The 19,980-nt window shown below is 42.2% G+C and overlaps 1 protein-coding gene across 6 annotated transcripts in view; it reads right to left on the reverse strand.

The window, feature by feature from the left end:
- The window catches only part of arid1b (AT-rich interactive domain 1B), a 249,881-nt gene that overhangs the window by 51,435 nt on the left and 178,466 nt on the right, over positions 1-19,980 (reverse strand). For all 6 annotated transcript variants that reach the window (XM_061794174.1, XM_061794173.1, XM_061794171.1 and 3 more), the window contains one exon: positions 6,079-6,165. In XM_061794174.1, the coding sequence (XP_061650158.1) occupies positions 6,079-6,165 (87 nt within the window). The remainder of the gene's footprint in view (positions 1-6,078; positions 6,166-19,980) is intronic.

Here is a 19,980-nt window from a genome sequence, read left to right on the forward strand (position 1 = left end):
AGGAACACATGATTATTACAATGTAATTCAAAGTCAAAAACACAGATTGTGAATGCATTTCATCTGCTGTTGTGCAAATGTAACAGGAAAAAGGTGGAAATGAGAGGCAATTAGCAAGACAACCTCGATGAAAGAAAGCTTCTGCATTCTACATTCTACACATCATCCTTTCTGGCTGAGTTTTGGCCACAATTGCATTTTGCTAGTACCTTCACCACTAGCGGTAACATAAAGCAATGACTGCAACCCACAGAAGTTGTTCAAGGAGTGTAGTGTAGCTAAGCCAGGATGGCACATACACATACTGTGGCAAGACTGTTTTCTATGTCTCCCAGCACAGTATCAAGAGCATTAGGGAGAGACCAGGAGACAGCCCAGTAACCTATATGAGATGTGGAGGGAGCCGTAGGAAGACGAAAACCCATCAGTAGGACCGTTTTAATTGACTCTTACGCTGTTTTAACTAACATTATACAGAACCATACTACTGTATGTGATAAATATTGCCCACTCAGCATCCATTGCACCCAGGTTATCCTGGAAGGGGTTCCTTCCAGCTGTGTGTCGCTTTTCTAGGTCTCTTCTTTTTTCCCCAAATGGCGTTTTGAGTTTTTCCTTGCCTGGTTGGGGGGTTTAAATCGGGGGGTTTCACCAATCTTTGTCAACTATGGGCCTATGAAGGCCTTTTGGCACACTTTTGTGATTAAGTGCTACATAAATAAATGTGACTTGACTTGGAAAACATCCGTCATCTCATCAGAGATGCTGTTGTAGAGCAGGGGTGTCAAACTCTTTTTTGTCTCGGGTTGCATTATAGTTATGATTTCCCTCAGAGGGCCGTTAGAACAGTGAAACCATATAAATGTTTAATCACCAAAACCTATTATTACCATTACAAAACATATTGAGGGATAACTAGTTTTGAAATCAGAAGACAAGGATAATAGTTTGTTCAAGTATTGTTTAAGTTACTGTAGAAGAAGGGTTTGGTAACAGAAATATGCAATATCTCAACATTATTGTTTATTATTATGACAATTTGGAATTTGGATACAGATTTTAGCAAAAATCACGGAAGTCGACGACCATGATGTGGCGGGCCGCATCTGGCCCCCGGGCCTTGAGTTTGATACCTATGTTGTAGAGCGTGCATACAGACACATGGTGGCCACACACACTATACTGAGACTCATTTTGAATGGTCTTGAGGAATTTCCAATGAAGTTGGATCAGACTGTGATCTGATTTTTCCACTTTTATTTTGAGTATGATTCTGAACGCATAACTCCACGGGTCAACGATTTTGATTCCCATGGATCATTCTTGTAATTTTGGTTCCAACACATTCCACTATGTAATGGCTAAAGATTTTATAGTGGAAAATTTAATTTGTTGAGATCTAGAATGTGTTGTTCAAGTGTTCCCTTTATTTTGTTGAGCATATACTGTAGAATTCACTATATATTGAGTGAAATATCTCAAGATTGCATTTCTTCTCATTTGGATGATTATAGTTTAGTTAAAACAACAAAATCCACCAAATCATCATCTGAAAAAAATATAAGAAACCATCCAAATTATTACAATACAAATGTTGGCCTTCTAAAAAGAATGTTCATTTACAGTATATGCAGTCAGTACTTGGTGACAGGTCCTTTTGCAGACATTACTGCATCAATATTGTGTGGCCTCGGGGCGATCAGCCTGTGGCATTGCTGAGGTGTTATCAAAGGCCAGGTTGCTTTGATTGCCTTCAGCCCGTCTGTGTAATTGGATGTGCTGTCTCTCATCATCCTCTTGACAATTCCCCATAGATTCTCCAACGGGTTCAGGTCTGGTGAGTTTGCAGGCCAATCATACACAGTCATGGTTATTTAACCAACTTTGGTTAGTTTTGGGAGTGGGGGCAGGTGTCAAGTCCTGCTGGCTCATAAAATAAGCATCTTCGTAAAGCCCGTCATCAGAAGGAAGCACAAAATTTCCTGGTAAACTACCGTGTTGACTTTGAACATTAAATAAAACACAGTCGACCAACACCTGCAGAAGACATGGCATCCCGACCTTCACTGACTTTACAAACGTGACTACACTTGACTTCAAGCAACTTGTATTGTGTTTCTCAACAGTCTTCTGGGTCCTTGATTTCCAAATGTATACTTTCATACTACTTATATATTCCTAATACTTTCATCTAAAAATAGGATTTTGGACTACTGAGCAATAGTCCAGTCTTTTTCTCCTTAGCCCAAGTAAGATACTTCAGATGTTGTCTCTGGTTTAGGAGTGGCTTGATCCCAGGAATGGGACACTTTACCAAATTCACAGTGACTCTTGATGCACGGACTCCCATCTAAGTTTACTCCTTGTGAAGTTCCCCCAAAGACTTGAATTGTTTTGTTTCACAATCCCCTCAAGGCTCCAGTTATCCATGTTGCTTGTGTATCTTTCTCTACCACACTTTTTCTTTCACTCAACTTTGTATTCATGCTTTTGGATACAGAACTGTGAGAACAGCTAGCATCTTGAGCAATAAACTTTTGTGTCTTGCCTTCCTTGTGAAGGGTGTCAATGACCATCTTCTGGACAAGTCAGCACTCTTGTCCCAAATTATGGAGGACAGAGGCGAAGGAAGCCTCTGCAGGTGTTTCCACTTATTTGATGAGCGCGCGGCACCAGTAGTCTACAATAAATAACTCCCCCCCCCCCCCAATATTAATAACAGTATTCTAATTTCATAAGGTAGTTATTTTTTTATTTTTATTAGCTGCAAGCCATAATCATTGAAATAAAATAAAGAATTGAAGAAGTTCCCTTGTGTGTTTAATTAATCTATAGAATATGAGTGCCACTTTTTGAATTGAACTATTCGAATACGTTTGGATTTTCCCGATATTATTTATTTAGCTTCACAGGTAATATTTATTTTATTTTTGTATACGTGTACATGATGGCGGCACGGTGGACGACTATTTAGTGCGTCTGCCTCACAGTTCTGAGGAGCCGGGTTCAATACCCGGCCCCGCCTGTGTGGAGTTTGCATGTTCTCCCCGTGCTTGCGTGGGTTTTCTCCGGGCACTCCGGTTTCCTCCCACATCCCAAAAACATGCATGCAGGTTAAATGAAAACTCTAAATTGCCCGTAGGTGTGATTGTGAGTGCGAATGGTTGTTTGTTTGTATGTGCCCTGCGATTGGCTGGCAACCAGTTCAGGGTGTACCCCGCCTCCTGCCCGATGATAGCTGGGATAGGCTCCAGCACTCCCGCGACCCTAGTGAGGAGAAGCGGCTCAGAAAATGGATGGATGGATGGATGGACGTGTACATGATTCTTCTTCTTTTCCTTTCGGCTTGTTCCGTTAGGGGTCGCCACAGCGTGTCATCCTTTTGCATGTAAGCCAATCTCCTGCATCCTCCTCTCCAACACCAACTACCGTCATGTCTTCTCTCACTACATCCATTACCCTTCTCTTTGGTCTTCCTCTAGCTCTCTTGCCTGTCAGCTCCATCCTCATCACCCTTCTACCAATATACTCACTATCTCTCGTCTGGACGTGTCCAAACCATCGAAGTCTGCTCTCTGTAACTTTGTCTCCAAAACATCTAACTTTGGCTGTCCCTCTGATGAGGTCATTTCTAATTTTATCCAGCCTGGTCACTCCTCGAGAGAACCTCAACATCTTCATTTCCGCCACCTCCAGCTTTGCTTCCTGTTGTCTCTTCAGTGCCACTGTCTCTAATCATGGCTGGCCTCACCACTGTTTTATAAACTTTCCCCTTCATCCCAGCAGAGACTCTTCTGTCACATAACACACCTGACACCTTCATCCACCCGTTCCAACCTGCTTTGACCCGTTTCATCACTTCCTTACCACACTCACCATTGCGCTGTACTGTTGACCCCAGGCATTTAAAGTCCTCCACCCTTGCTATCTCTTCTCCCTGTAGCCTCACTCTTCCCACTCTCATTCATGCACATATATTCTGTCTTACTTTGGCTAATCTTCATTCCTCTCCTTTCCAGTGCATCCCTCTGCCTTTCTAAGTGTTCCTCCACCTGCTCCCTGCTTTCACTGCAGATCACATTGTCATATGCGAACATCATGGTCCACAGAGAATCCAGGCTAACCTCATCTGTCAGCCTATCCATCAGCACTGCAAACAGGAAGGGGCTTAGGGCTGATCCCAGATGCAGTCCCACCTCCACCTTAAACTCCTCTGTAAAACGTACAGCACACCTCACCACTGCTCTGCTGCCCTCATACATGTCCTGTACTAGTCTAACATACTTCTCTACCTCTCCAGACCTCCGCATGCAGTACCACAGCTCCTCTCTGGGTACTCTGTCATAGGCTTTCTCTAGCTCTACAAAGACACAATGTAGCTCCTCCTGACCTTCTCTGTACTTCTCCATCAACACCCTCACGGCAAATAATGCATCTGTGGTACTCAACCATACTGTTGCTCGCAAGTACTCACTTCTGTCCTGAGTCTAGCCTCCAGTACTCTTTCCCATAACGTCATTGTGTGGCTCAGCAACTTTATTCCTCTATAGTTCCCACAGCTCTGCAGATCACCCTTGTTCTTAAAAATGGGCACCAGCATACTTTTCCGTCCCTCAGGCAACTTCTCACCCACAAGAATTCTGTTGAACAAGCTGGTCAAAAAACTCCACAGCCACCTCTCCTAGATGCTTCCATACCTCCACAGGAATGTCATCAGGACCAACTGCCTTTCCATTTGTCATCCTCTTTAATGCTTTTCTAACTTCCCCCTTACTAATCATTGCCACTTCCTGGTCCACCACACTTGCCTCTTGTACGCTCCCCTCTCTCATTTTCCTCATTCATCAACTCCTCAAAGTATTCTTTCCATCTGTCCAGCATACTGCTGGCACCAGTCAACACATTCCCATCTCTATCCTTAATCACCTTAATCTGCTGCACATCCTTCCCTTCTCTATCCCTCTGTCTGGCCAACCTGTATTGATCTTTTTCTCCTTCTTTAGTGTCCAACCTGGCATACATGTCATCATATGCCTCTTGTTTGGCCTTTGCCACCTCTACCTTCGCTCTACATCGCATCTCCATGTATTCCTTTATCATCTCCTCAGTTTTCTCAGTGTCCCACTTCTTCTTAACTAACCTCTTTCCTTGTATGATTGTATGACTTTGAGGTTCCACCACCATCTGTCCCTCCAAGTTCCTTTCCTGGATGCCGAACTTACCCATCACTTCTTCATCACCCCTGTTTCCTTCACCAACATTTCCATTAAAATCTGCACCAATCACGACTCTCTCTCTGTCTGGGATGCGCAGAACTACTCGTCCAGCTCCTTCCAGAATTTCTCTTTCACCTCTAGGTCACATCCTACCTGTGGGGCATAGCCACTAATTACATTATACAAAACAACCTCAATTTCAAGTTTCAGCCTCATCACTTGATCTGATACTCTTTTCACCTCCAAGACATTCTTAGCTAACTCTTCCTTTAAAATCACCCCTACTCCATTTCTCTTCCCATCTACACCATAAGAAAACAATTTGAACCCTGCCCCTAAACTCCTAGCCTTAATGCCTTGGCACCTGGTCTCCTGGACACACAATAAATCAACCTTTCTCCTAAACATCATGTCAACCAACTCCCAAGCTTTTCCTGTCATGGTCCCAACATTCAAAGTCCATTCAGTTCTAGGCTCTGTGCTTTCCTCTTCTCTTTTTGCCAAAAGAACCCGCTTTCCACCTCTCCTTTGTCTTCGACCCACAGTAGCTGAATACCCACCGGTGCCCTGTAGGTTAACGGCACCGGTGGTGGACGTTGGTAACCCGGGCCATGACCGATTGGGTATGGAATTCTTTGGATGAACACTCATATTCGTTTGGCAAAATTTCAAGCCGGATGCCCTTCCTGATGCAACCCCCTAAATTTATCAGGGCTTGGGACTGGCCTACAGTTTTCTCTGGCTTGTGTCCCCCATAGGGCTGCATTTACATGTGTATGTGATGGGCCCACTAAACTCCAAATAATAATATCACATACTGTGCATGTACTGTATGCACACATACAGTATAGTGTGTAAATACCTCGCTCCTGAGCCATAGGTGAGTGCGTAATTGGTGGGCGGGATCCATCCGGTCCATTCCCAGAGCTCTGGGGGTTTGACGTGGAGCCTTCAAAAAGACAAAGTCAGAATATGAAAATAAAGAAATCCAACAGCTCTGTAGGTCACAAAAATAATGTCTACACTTTTGCCAAGGAACAAGAGCATTCACATTCACCCGGAGCACCCAACACAATCACCATCCATGAAGTTGTGTGTATTTAAAGTCAGTTCAATGGCAAATGTACTCCCAGAGACACATTGACTCTTTTGATCCTGAGCCACCTCTTTGTGTAAGCATTAAAACATGGGAACCATCCCCTGTAGGAAACCAGAGCCATTTGAGGATCATCGATTAGGTGCTTGTGCGTATCTTTGGGCTGCGTGAGTTCCATTGAAATCCAATAAGAAGTTGAGAGTCTGATTAGGACAATGGCAGACAAGAACCATAGTGAATTGATTTGGCTTGCAGCAAGGAGAGAGAGAGTGGCAAATTTCACATTTTATCTTCGAATTCAGGCCTTTAAACAGTTTTCGCCTTCCAGCATGGCTGATGATGATGTGGATGATTCACTTTTTAAATCACAATGTATGCAGAATTACAAAAAACACTGACTGACACTATTCAGCTGCAAATGCTGCAATGGTCAGTTACCACACTTTGTTTCAGTAACAACATTATTTGATGTGGACCTTATGCTATCATGCAGCAGAAATAATGTGTAAATCTGTTGGACTATTTCTAATATTATCATTATTACATGTGCATGTGTTGTAGCTGCCATAAATAGCGGCAATACATACTGCATTGGAGGTGATACACTCTCCACATAAACAAACCCAATTAAGTCAACATAATTGCTTCGCATAAAACTGCACAAACAACATTTCATTCCACCAGCCTGCCTACAGTGACAAGCACTCACACATGTGAAAGTAATAAAAGTAATTGCACAAACACATGTAAATAAACACTCACAAATCCACAAGGATACACAGAGCACAAAGGCATTGGATATGTGCCGAAAAGGTCTCTTTCATTCACGCACACGCACACACGCACAAACACACACACACACACGGACCCCTGCCTCACACGAGTGGATCCAACGGCACTGCTTCAAAGAGAGAATATTCGATTAGTTAGTCTGTCAACGTGTGGCGGGAGGGAAGGGAAAACATCCGTGTGCAATCGTTGAAGCAAACCTCAGATAACAGTGGAAACATTATCTACATGCATCTGTGTATAGGGTGGAAATACGTCATCAAAAGTTTGTTTTGAAGCACAGCTACAGCATTGCAGGAACACATGTTGAACGCTTACAGAAAAAACAGCTAATGTCATCATAAGGACAAATCTCACATTAGGTATTTATCTCTCTAAAATTTAATAAGCACACCAGACTAATTCTGCTTGTGGCCTTACATCAATTACTGCAGGCACAAATCAATTCACACATGTAGTACATAATATTGTTTTTTTGTGGGTTTCACGAAGGATACTTGGAAACAAAACACTAAAGTCATACAATTACAAAGACAAAAGTCCTTCAAAATCCACTAAAATATCATCAGTTCATCACAACAAAATCTGACTGGATGGAACATGTAGTTCCTGAACCAAGAAACCAAGCGAAACACAATTTATTCATTTAGGTTCTAGAAACTCATTTAATTCTAAATGGTATTTGTAATAATCTAACACACTAGTAAACTGAACACACAAAATAACTAGGGGCTATATGTTTCTACAGCACTGGTTGGGTTAGGCAGAAGAGGTAGACGTCTGCTGCGAAACAATGAAATGACCCGACGATGTGTGTGTGTGTTTGTGTGTGTGTGCGCACGTGCGCACGCAGAGATGCATGCCAGGCATCAGCTTTGCTGTCAGACCCTGTTTCCCTGGATGGCAGACTGATGGTGGCAGCAGATTGTGCCTATGTGTGTGTGTGTGTGTGTGTGTGTGTGTGCCACGAAGGTTCAACACAACTATGCAATGTCTCGCCTGAGATGAGACAAGCAACAACATACGAGGCTTTTGAATGTACTGTGAGAGTGATTAAGGGAGATGACAAACAAAGAGAGAAAATGGAAAAACAATCTGAAACAGAAAGCCCCACAAATGAAGAGAACATTGAAAACACATAAGAGAGGAATAGTGTAAGTTTGATAAAGCTTTAGCCCCTCCCTGTTTTACTCTAGTTAAGCTTCCAGCGCTTCGTAATTATTTCACTACCAATTAGTGTCTAAACAAAGCCTATCTTTCCCTGACAACCTCCTCTCCCTTGTCCTCCCTCCTTTCCTCACCCGAAATGCCATTAAATAATTATGCTTAAATAAAACAAACAGGCTCCACAGTGAGTCCTGGCACGCTTAATCTGTACCATTAATAATTCATACACCGAATCTCTGACACGCAGTTCTTCACCATGTGCTGCTGGGAGAGAGAGGAAGAGCTAAATGTCAGCAGTATATCATTTTCTGTATACACACACAAAAAAAATAATAATAATTTGTATGGAAATGTTTCTGCCATGCAGCTTTTCCTAGCTTTGCATTCGAGCGTGCGTGTGTCATTTAAAAGCTTGTGTTTATCCAGTTGTAAGAGACTCACTGTGCATATTTTTACCTGACCTGTATGTCTATGCACGCACTTACATTCTAACTATGGATGTTATCATGCATGCACTGTACACCAGTGGTGGGCGGTGAATTTGGGACCCGGGCCTTCGGTGGAGATTTAAATGACCCAATCCATTCCTTAATCCCACCACGATCACATCGCAATTTTACAATATATATATCCATCCATCCATTATCCGAGCCGCTTATCCTCAGTAGGGTCGCGGGAGTCCTGGAGCCTATCCAAGCTATCATTGGGCAGGAGGCGGGGTACTGGATGCCAGCCAATCGCAGGGCACATATAAACAAACCACCGTTCGCACTCACATTCACACCGACGGGCAATTTGGAGTCTTTAATTAACCTACCATGCCTGTTTTTGGGATGTGGGAGGAAACCGGAGTGCCCGGAGAACATGCAAAGTCCACACAGGCGGGGCCGGGGATTGAACCCCTGTCCTCAGAACTGTGCGGGAGACTGTGCCGCCCCTGCAGCTTCACTTTTCACTCCAACGTTACATATGTGCAAATCACGTAAATTAGACTCCTCACACAACATTACACAAAAGCATACAAAATAAATACAAGTTTAAAGCACTTAAATGAAGATAAAGATTAACATAAATGACTGTGGGCATGTACAGTCTCACTGCAGATAGGAGCTATGACAGCGGCTGCTGAGGAGACAACTGAGGAAGTGGTAGATTTGACTTTCCCCAGTGTATAGCCGGCCCAAGCATCTCAGAATCAATATTACATTGGTCTAACAACATGACAAAAAAAATTCAAACTAATCCACCCCCCTTTTTCTTCTGCTTATGCCTGTAAACTACAGTAGCTGTATAATAGAGCTCATTGTTTATTGCTCTGAATGTGCCGAATGAATCCTTTACTGAGTGTTGGACGACCTATCCTCACAATGTCCACTTTAAAAAAAATAATAATAATCAATTTTAAAACTGTATATACTGTAATTTAGGTCACCAAGTCAATTTTTACTCCTGTTCCATCGGCCATTTTGGACGGCTTCTGCTCTAATCAATCAATCTAGGAGGGGCAAATGCCAACAAAACCCGGGGCCTCTAGGTAGCTCTGTTTATTGAATTTGAAATCGGACTGGTTGAAAAAATAAACAGCCATTAATTACCATTGTGTGTATGTGGCATGGGCCAGCATTTACGACGTTGAAGGCCCTGGGCAGATTATATTGACATGGCAACACATAGAAACTGGAATCTGATTGGACTCCCCCAAAAAATTAATCCACACGAGACTGGTAGCCAAGACAAACGCTATGAAGTGTAATTGTACAACCCACCCATCCATTTTCTGTACCGCTTATGCTCACTAGGGTTTCGGGCGTGCTGGAGCCTATCCCAGCTATCTTCGGGGAGAGGCGGGGTACACCCTGAACTGGTCGCCAGCCAATCGCAGGGCCCATATGAACAAACAACCATTCACACCTACAGGCAATTTAGTCTTCACTCAACCTACCATGCATGTCTTTGGGATGTGGGAGGAAACCGGAGTACCCAGAGAAGACCCACGCAGGCACGGGGAGAACATGCAAACGCTCTCTTTTTTTGTCTTGGCTACCTACTATGTACAGTATTTATAATTGTTGAGTTTTATTTATTAGAGTGACTTTAAAAATAACGTATGCACAAATATGTAACTATTTGTCCTTTGCTACTAACAAGTACACCAATGTTTATTTTTATTATATTTTTATGAAGAAGACCACATCTCAGTTTAAGAAAGAAAGGACTTGCTACATGTTGGATCCAAGTGTGAGAGTGAACATGAGGATAACAAGAAGCGTTTTTTTTTTTTTGTATTTTACTGAGTAGTCAAATAAAAGTAATTTAATCAGTATAAAAAGACACTTAGTGAACACAAATTTTCCACACTTTTCCCATGAGACAAGGCAACAGGTTCAAAGTTAATGGAAGTTCATTGCGTTTATTTTGGGGATGTAATGTGCTTTGGTAAAACCCAAAACACATTTTAAGTTCCTCTTTCGCAAGTACTGTCAAGGCAACCCGGAGTCTTCTTTTGAAGAGCGGGAATGAAGTCTTTGAAGCTTTTTTCATCAGGATTTCAAACGCAAAAGCTTGTTAAGTTCAAAGCTGAGGGGGAGGACTTGTGGCCATATTTCTGTTTTGTTTCAGGGCTCAGCTAATATTAAGCTTCGGCGTTACTGCATGTGTGTGTATGCGTTTATAAATGATGGGTAAGAGTCATGCCATTGGAGGAAAGTCAAGTATAGAATCAATGACAAGACCTCTTGGGGTACGTATCACAATGTTAGGGGTGTCAAACTGAAGGCCCGGGGTCCAGATCCGGCCTGCGATGTCATTTAAATTGGCCTGCGAAAGCAAACCATGGTTCTTGCTTAAATATCAAAATTGCGAATTGTTTTCACATTTAATAACCGCAAGCATTTTTTGTTACCAGTTCCCTTTTTTTTAAATAAAATAACACCTGAACAGTTTTCATTAGCTTCTGATTTCAAAAGTAGTTATCAATTTGTTGTATATTTGTAATATGAGGCGATTATACATTTACAGTATGTGGTTTCGCAGTCATAACGGCCCTTGGCGGGAAATTGTAACTATAATGTGGCCTGCGCGAGAGGCTGACAAGGGAGTAGATGTTGACTCCTGCTCCGTCCCACTCCCACAGATGTTGATCCCACAACCTCCCAAGCCCAAACGTTAAAAAAAAAAAAATCCCACTCAATCCCGTATTTAAAAAAAAATAGCGCCCAATCCCGCTCACTCCCACAGAGGCTGATCCCAATCCCGAGTGAGCAATGCTTAGCTCGATCCTCAGGGGAAATGTTCAAATATCGACTTGATTAAAGCTAAAATAAACTGTTTTTCACTCATGGTTTCCACTTCTGTCAACTCCCTACTCACGGTTCCCACTCCCGTCAATTCCCGGTGAATTTGTTGTCACAATTTCCACTCCCGATGACCTTCGCTCTCGCTCCTGTCCAATCACGTGATTAATATTGAAGTTCACTCTCATCCTGCGGGACCCATGGGACCCGGTGGGATTCCTGAAAAATGTCAGTCAGTCTCAAGCCCGCGCCAAAAATAAGTTTGACACCCCTGTTATTTCCATGCATGCCTGTGTGTAGATACTCTTCTGCTTGCATGAGTCATGACTCCACAATACACTTTCCTGAGTTTGTGGCTTATTTGAAGTCATTGGAGTTATTCTATTGTACAAGGTGGCGGTTATCGTTAACACTTACATATTTAAATTGGACCCGTTTTGACATTTGACAGCAATAAAAATACCCTTAAATGTCATTCTTTCACCCTGAAATTTCGGGATTCCTCCAAAAGTGATCCCAAATTCAAATGAATTCAACTATATATATATTACCTTTGTACAAGTGTTACTTTTGTACAAGTACTACAGCATTGAATCTGACATAAGTCTACAAAAATGGACTTTAAATTTACTACTGAAATAGTAAAAGAGTAAAACAACATATGAATGATCATACACCCTGAGCACAAGTCAAAATTAAGCCAGAAAGTATTGTGCCTGGCAAAAGGAACAATATCTAAGGGTTGGAAGATGGTTCGAGGAATGATCGTATGAATTCTACGATAGATCTGCGTTGCGTGCCAGTGTAGGTGTCCTTCATGTCGTAGTGGGTGATGGACCCTGACCCCTTGAAGCCGCGGAGGACATTTTTACAAAAGTGAGGACATGACAGTGAACTCGAGAGAAAAAGGGCTGCTTCAGCACTGTCTCTTAGTACAACCCTTAGGCTGTAAATGTACACACACCTTCCCCAGCCAACACATCGACAACAAGATAATATCTCCTTCTTGACTTTATAGGAGAGTGGAAAATAAACAAGAGGCTCCAGTAATGGTGGTTTAGCTCTCAATGGGTGTAAGCCAATGTCTCTCCAAGCCAGGGGCTGATGCCAGTTTAACTACCCCTGCAGGGGACGAGTGCAGGCCTGCAGTGCCCCACAAAACAAGCGATCGCACTCTCCAGAGATCCTCATTACTTTCAGCGATGAGTAGCAAGTGTAAGTAAAACAAAAGTGCAGCTTAAGCTAAAAATGCAGCGAGCGGGATAGAGAGTAGGGAAAGAGAATGAGATGTTGGGGAGAGCATAATAATTGAACACTGTGCTCCAATTTGAATATTCCTCTTGGATGGAGTCAGAAATTAATTTCCCAATATGACAAACACGGGCTTCTTAAAAAAATAAAAAATAATAAAACTATTTTTGTTTTGTTTGTGCTATGTGAATTTGTTACAAGAGGGGAGGACATTTTTTCTGTTTTTACATCTGAGACGCAGAGAGGTGGGTGAAAGGAAAGATCAGGGTGGTGGGAGGTTTAATGTGCAGATGGGAACGGGAGGAAGAAGATAAAACAGAAAGACAGAAGAGGGAAAAGAGAGCTGCAGGAGCAATATGGAGGAATACAGGGGAGGAGGGGGAACAGAGGCAAGAATGGGGATGGAAACATGGGCCTGGTTCCTCGGTGGGAGGCCAGCACAGCAATGCTCCGAGCGAATACAAACACAGTGGGGGGGGTCGAAGGGGTGGATACGAGGGAAAGTGAGACACAAGAGGGAACAGAAGAGAGAGCGAGCACGATGAAAGTAATGTGAGGCCGAGAGAGGGACAGTGAGTGCCACAGGCAGTGTTCCCATGCAGGCTCTTTGGGAGTGGTGCGACCAGGAAAAAAAAAAAAAAGCCCCGTTCCGCTCCCTCCACACTGCATGAAAACTCAACCCTCCTCATCTCTCCCACAGCCTTCTTGTAATAACTTGCACCCCTAACAGAGGAAAAATAAGTTTGCATGAGCATTCCCGTGGCGTGTTTTCCACTTGGATATTTTGCAGCTTGCAAATGAGTTTCTGTCTGTGCTCGGGGAAGTAATTTACTGACAGCATTATCAACATTGGCCACCTTCGAGCATGCGGCTCTCATTTGTGCTGGATCCCTTCCAGGGGTCTGTGCTTGACCTTTGACCTAAGTGTGGAAAATACACCGCAATGATATCTTTATATCGGCGGCGCTCGTATGATCACAGATTGGAATACTAATGTATTTCCTTGCTCAGATTACAAGCAAACCACAGGCTATGATACAAAGGATGGAGATGGAATGCAAAACAAGTCGAAGGACCCCGGAGCTAACCAACTGGACCAACCCGGACTTGTTCACTCTGTGCTATGTATTTGCTCACATCCCCTCATCCCTTGCCCACTGATCTCGGTGCTCTTTTCTCCAGCCCTGGAAGCACTTAAAGTAAAGCACAAGATAAACAGTCTTGATGATGGGCTGCTCATCTACGCTTCCCAACCACTTATTTGCCAAAGCACATTGGAAAAGAAGAACAAAAAAGTGTGAACATATGGGATTCCTCTTGCAACATATATTATAAGGACAGAACTATATACAGTGGAACCTTGGTTTATGAATGACAGGTTTCCAAACAATTCGGTATATGAACAGTTTTTTAAAAGAAGAATTACCTCAGGTTCTATACTATTTTTGTTTACAAACAGTCTTGGCATGGTCGCGCAAGGCTCGGAACTCTGTGCTTTTTTTCTCACGCACCATAAACACCATTGACTCCATGCTACAGGTATCTTTGTTTTTTGCCTAAAATGCAAAATGCAAGGCAAAAGCTGCTCTGCCATGTGGGAGGTGGCGGCCATTCGAGGCTAGCAGTAACCACAGTGAACGTAAAAATCACTACCAAAAAGCCTAAAACACTGCACAGTGATTTGTTAGTGAACCCACAGTTATTTCGTCATCAGAAATTGCATTTTCACCTATTTCTATCTTGTACAGTATTTATTTTTAACCACACAACAAAATAAGGTAAATATAACATCGTTCTGCAGCTGGAATGGATTAACTGCATTTTCATTCATTTCAAGGGGAAACATTACTTCGGGTGGGGAACGTTTTAGTTTGAGAACGGGGTCACAGAACAAATTAAATTTACTGTATCTATATCACACAATATTTAGTTGAATGTGAGATTCACACTCACACAATATTTAGTTGAATGTGAGATTCACACATACACACACACACCCATGACATAGACATCATTTTATCCATCCATCAATTTTCTGAACCGCTTATCCTCACTAGGGTCGCGGGCGTGCTGAAGCCTATCCCAGCTATCTTCGGGCGAGAGGCGGGGTACACCCTGAACTGATTGCCAGCTAATCGCAGGGCACATATAAACAAACAACCATTCGCACTCACATTCACACCTACGGGCAAGTCAGAGTCGTCAATTAACCTACGACGCATGTTTTTGGGATGTGGGAGGAAACCGGAGTCCCCGAAGAAAACCCACGCAAGCACGGGGAGAACATGCAAACTCCACACAGGCGAGGCCGGATTTGAACCTGGGTCCTCAGAACTGTGAGGCAGATGTGCTAAAGATGTGCTGAATTACGCAGGCAGAGTTAGGTGATTCCAACATATACAAAACAACATATTTGAATGATGCTGCTGCCATTTAAACAACTTTAACTTTGACTCTTCGACTCCTTTCAAGTATCCCAACTGTGGTGCTCCACTTTACATTCATCTGGATGAGAGCGTGTCTTTACGCTTTATCCCCAATGTTTCATGAAAAAGGAAAATGATTTGAATGGCATAACTCTGAGTGAAGAAGGCGTTTGTGTCTGATGGTGAAATAGAGCCTATTTTTGCATGTTTATACAAGGAGGAGCTTAGCGGTTGAGCAATGTGATTTTTGCTGGATTGTCACAAATCTAGCGCACAGGAAAATCAATTTGGCCCAGTGTGTGCCTTTTGAGTTCCAGGAGAGCAAGGCGAGGGCCGGATAATGTTCCAGTGTATTGGATTTTCTTCATGGAGTGAGTGGGAAAGCGAGAGGAAGGCACAGAAGTGGGAATCACAGGCATACCTTGATAGATTTGTGTGTGAACAGGTCTATGATAGCCTGGCAATGTCAGTCTCCCACTTGCTCACCTCTGACTGTGGCTCATCACAGTCACATCCCAGCAAGCAAGCATTTATAAGTGATTTGTATGTGCAACCATGTGTGCAGCTATGTATGCCCTGCCTAGCTGCTGTGTTATTTTTCAAATATATTGTGTGTAGGTGTTTGACAGCCAGGTGAAAGGATGACATGATGAAATTGCTCTCTGACCGCTGCCGAGGCGCATGTCGTCCTGTGAGAGCTCAGCCGTGTGACGTGTCACGCTGAGAGAGGATGGCAACATCACACTGCTGCTTAAACGCTTGGGAGACTCAACACGGTATCCATAAACGTTCAAAAAAGCACAGGTTCTGCATTCACTATGGAATATTATATACTGTATATATATATATATATATATATATATATATATGTATATACACACACACACATCCCAGCGATTATGCTAGCCTTTCATGTAGATGGTCAATTATGCCATTGGTCTCGTGTCCTACTACCGGCTGTACTTTGTAGTGTGTTTGTTTAATGCTGTATGACCACCAACCAACCTCACGCACCTATATTATCATTTACTCCCAATATAGTAAATTACGTATGACATAACTGCAGTGCCTAAATTTAATTCAATAGCACAGATGCCTAAAACCATAGTGATGCATTAAAGCCACAACAGCATAATGGGTGACTGGGATTCGATGAGGCTTGAACGTTTTTTAACAAAGTGGGACCTCAACTATTGAGTAGAATGTAATCTTAGTTGATGGTTGACCGTTTTTTTCGCCCTCCTTTTTAAACTGGTTCGAAGCCTTGCTGCTAATAGCAAAAATCTGCGACTCATCGACAGTCACCATAAACCTTTTGTAATTGCCTATAAATGCTGCAAGATGGTGGCAAAGCACTTTTTTTGTATTAGACAAGGCTGAGGCCTGGCAAAATGAAGCTCCTCCCTTCAATTCAAGAGTTACTTGATACCAAAGCAATACTTTTATATTAGACATGGCTATGGCCTCAGCATAAAAAAACGCAAATACAGCGAGTTTTCCCAGAAAAAAAATAGAATAGGTTCCCGGCAAAAATCCATGAATAGGCCAATTCACTAATGCCGATCCGCAAATTTGCAGGGCTTCACTTTAATCGGTTCCGTGGTCAAATTGTGGCCCATCATAAAACCCTTAACTGTACAGCCAACAAGTAATATATGAACAATTTTAATCACTACATTAGTATAAAAACAAGTCAACTACTATTCATTTTAAAATAAAGAAAGTTTTGAAAAGAACAAAGTTTTAATCATCGTTGAAAAAGAGATTTGCATTACACATACACAGAATTAAAAGGGGCCATATTATGGAAAATTGTCATGTATGATGACGGTTTCAAGGTTTCAACTGCAATGCTTTTTTCAGCAAATATTGGTCAACTTCTAAGAGTTGAACAGTTGAGTGTAGTAATGCATGTTTTGGTCGTTGGCACTTCGGTTCCGTAGTTGTGATTGCTCCCATCATTCAGTGGGTATGATGTGTCGTGTGGAAGTAATGGGGTGATGTTGCTTAAGAATAGCCAATATGACGTGACAACAACATTTGCATGTGGTCAGTGTTAAACCAACAGGTCTTCCTTTGTGCTACAATATTCCACACAGGATTCATTTTAGCTGGGCTGCCACAATGGCCCTGATATAAACACTATTTCGACTAAAATACTGTTAAACAATATTTGGCCATTACACCTGTAGGAACTTGAAATGGAAGAAAGGAAGTTCTTTCCAACTTTACAACTGGAACAACTTCCACTCTTCTGGGAAGACTTTCTAAGATTTGGAGTGGTGTCTGGAACTTTTTTAGACAGCGCCGCATCTGTCAAACAACTGATGGGTTTCCGTTGGCATCTCAGAGAACATTAGTTGCGACTTTGTTTTTACAGGAAGAGTTTGAGTGTAACTAACAAAAAAAAAACACAAGATAACATGACTTATTGGCATTTACAACACACCCGCAATGTAGTCTCATCAGACAAAAACTGTCAAATACACAAATCATCAGCGTAAATTCATTCCAAAGCCATAATCCGTCATAACAGAGCCAACGATACCACTTGTATGGCAGTAACATTAATAAAGCACAGTGAAATGGAGCCACAAGATGTGTTGTTATGACTTTTTCAATCAGAAGCACATTCAGTAATGCAGCTTAAAACAATTTGTTTTGCTCACTAATTAAGTCACTTATTAATTACTATACTTATTAATGTTTTGTTGATTTAGTGGACATTGTTGTTCCTAAAACTGCATAATGATGAGGGAGCTTTGCATGCAAAAATTACGCACACGCACACGCATACACACACATAGTATTGCTCTGCCTCCTCTTTCTCTCCCAGTGCTGCACCAACTCAAACAAGCACATTAATGAAAGTGTCTTAACTTGTGATGAAGAGTTAGAAAGTGGAGGCTTCGGTAATCACATATTTGCTAACCACATTAGTTCTCCTGTGTGTCTCTCCCAGGCTGGCTGAGCATTGATCTAATTCAAAGTGAGTGTAGTAAAGCTGCTAAGACGTGCCAAATGTTACGCACTGCTCCACACTTTATCACCATTTATTTAGCACAGGGAATACTTGAAAATATTTTCTTATTAATCATGTCCCAGCAATCAGTTTCGCTCCCCATCTTTGCCACTTTAATCGGGATTCTCGGCACGATTCTTGGCAAGAGCGCTGGCAAAACTACTGTCCCAGTTTTCATTAGTGTCAATCACTCTGGTAAGGATGAAGAGGAAGAGGAAGAGGAGGAGGAGGAGGCCTGACATCAGCATCTCACGCAAGACATTTTGCCCCGCCTCATCACATTGAATGGCAGCCCTAAGGCGCGCCGATATGTCATTCAACCTCTTGGTGGGGCATAGAGGTGGCCGGGTGACGGGGCAGGCCAGCCTCGAATGGCATGCACACACGCACACACACACACACACACACACACACACACACACACACACGCACACACACAGGCACGCACACACAAACACATCTCATGCCAGTCGGAGGCTAATCAAATACTATTTTCCCCCTAGGATTTATAAACTGTAAACGAACCCATCCTATGCTGAGGCCAAAAGACACATGTATTGCCTAATAAATACTTGCCTACAAAATATGATCTATATTTTTCTCAGTTATATGCCCTTTCCAAGAGAATGAAACATATATATCTGGGAACTCCTTGGAAACATCTTACAGCAAAATCTTGGTTACTGGGCTACAGATGTTTGATCAATTTTTTGAATATAACAAATCAACAAATAAATGAAGGTGAAGACAACGATTTAAGTCCTACTCAATAATGAATCAGTTACCTTTTTAAAAGTTTGTTTTTCATACAATAATGTGACAAAATAAAATATTTATTTTGTTTAAATAGATTTTTTTAATTACCCAAGAAGAACATTAGTTTTGTTTCCGCTTTGTCCACATTTGGTTAAGACCACCCCCTTTCCTCTGATTGGTTGCCCCAGTGTAGAAGACCCACTTGTGAGAGCACACGTGTTGCTTATGTTGACAACGCTGGCTCAGGAGCGGAAACGGAAGGCGGAGATCTACGCTAGTGACGTAGCTAAGCTCGAGAAAGTCCAATGACCTGATTTCAGGCCTCTCAGCGGAAAAACATCAGGAACTCAGGAATGCACGGACGATTGTAATTCATATTTCACATGTTTACTGAGGCACCATAGAGACAATATTACATTCCAAATTCAAGAAAAAGTTGCTTTGATAAAATATGGGACCTTTCAAGGAAAGAGGGAATATTACCATTAAAGGTGTCAGCTGTGATCAGTTGTGATCGGCAGAACTGGATTTAGAGAGGGTCCAAGTCAAATTCTTACTATTGAACTACTGAAAACTGTGTGACAAAAATAAACGGAATACAATATTGCAGAGGATGGAATCAGCTTTTGTTATGAATGTGACATATCAAAGTCTAGACATGCCAGATTGATGTCCTTTAGTTTAAAGCAGCAGAGTGCACTCAGGCTCATTCTCCGTTTAAGTGAGAGAAAATTGAGCCTTTTGTTTTATATGCTGAGCTAAATAAGAAAAAGCATTGTAATCTGGTTGTTTCCAAAGTTCTTGACCTTTTTAAATCTTTTAAAGACACCCATTCGTGCACGAATGTAATTTGGCTTAGGTTTTAGTCCAGATGCAAAATGGAAAGGTCAAACAAAAATCACCGTGCCATAAATGCTCTTTCAGGAGTGATAAGTTTACTAATAGTGTTATCAAACAAATGATG

Source organism: Phyllopteryx taeniolatus, chromosome 13 (assembly GCF_024500385.1).
Source record: "Phyllopteryx taeniolatus isolate TA_2022b chromosome 13, UOR_Ptae_1.2, whole genome shotgun sequence".
NCBI lineage: Eukaryota > Metazoa > Chordata > Actinopteri > Syngnathiformes > Syngnathidae > Phyllopteryx > Phyllopteryx taeniolatus.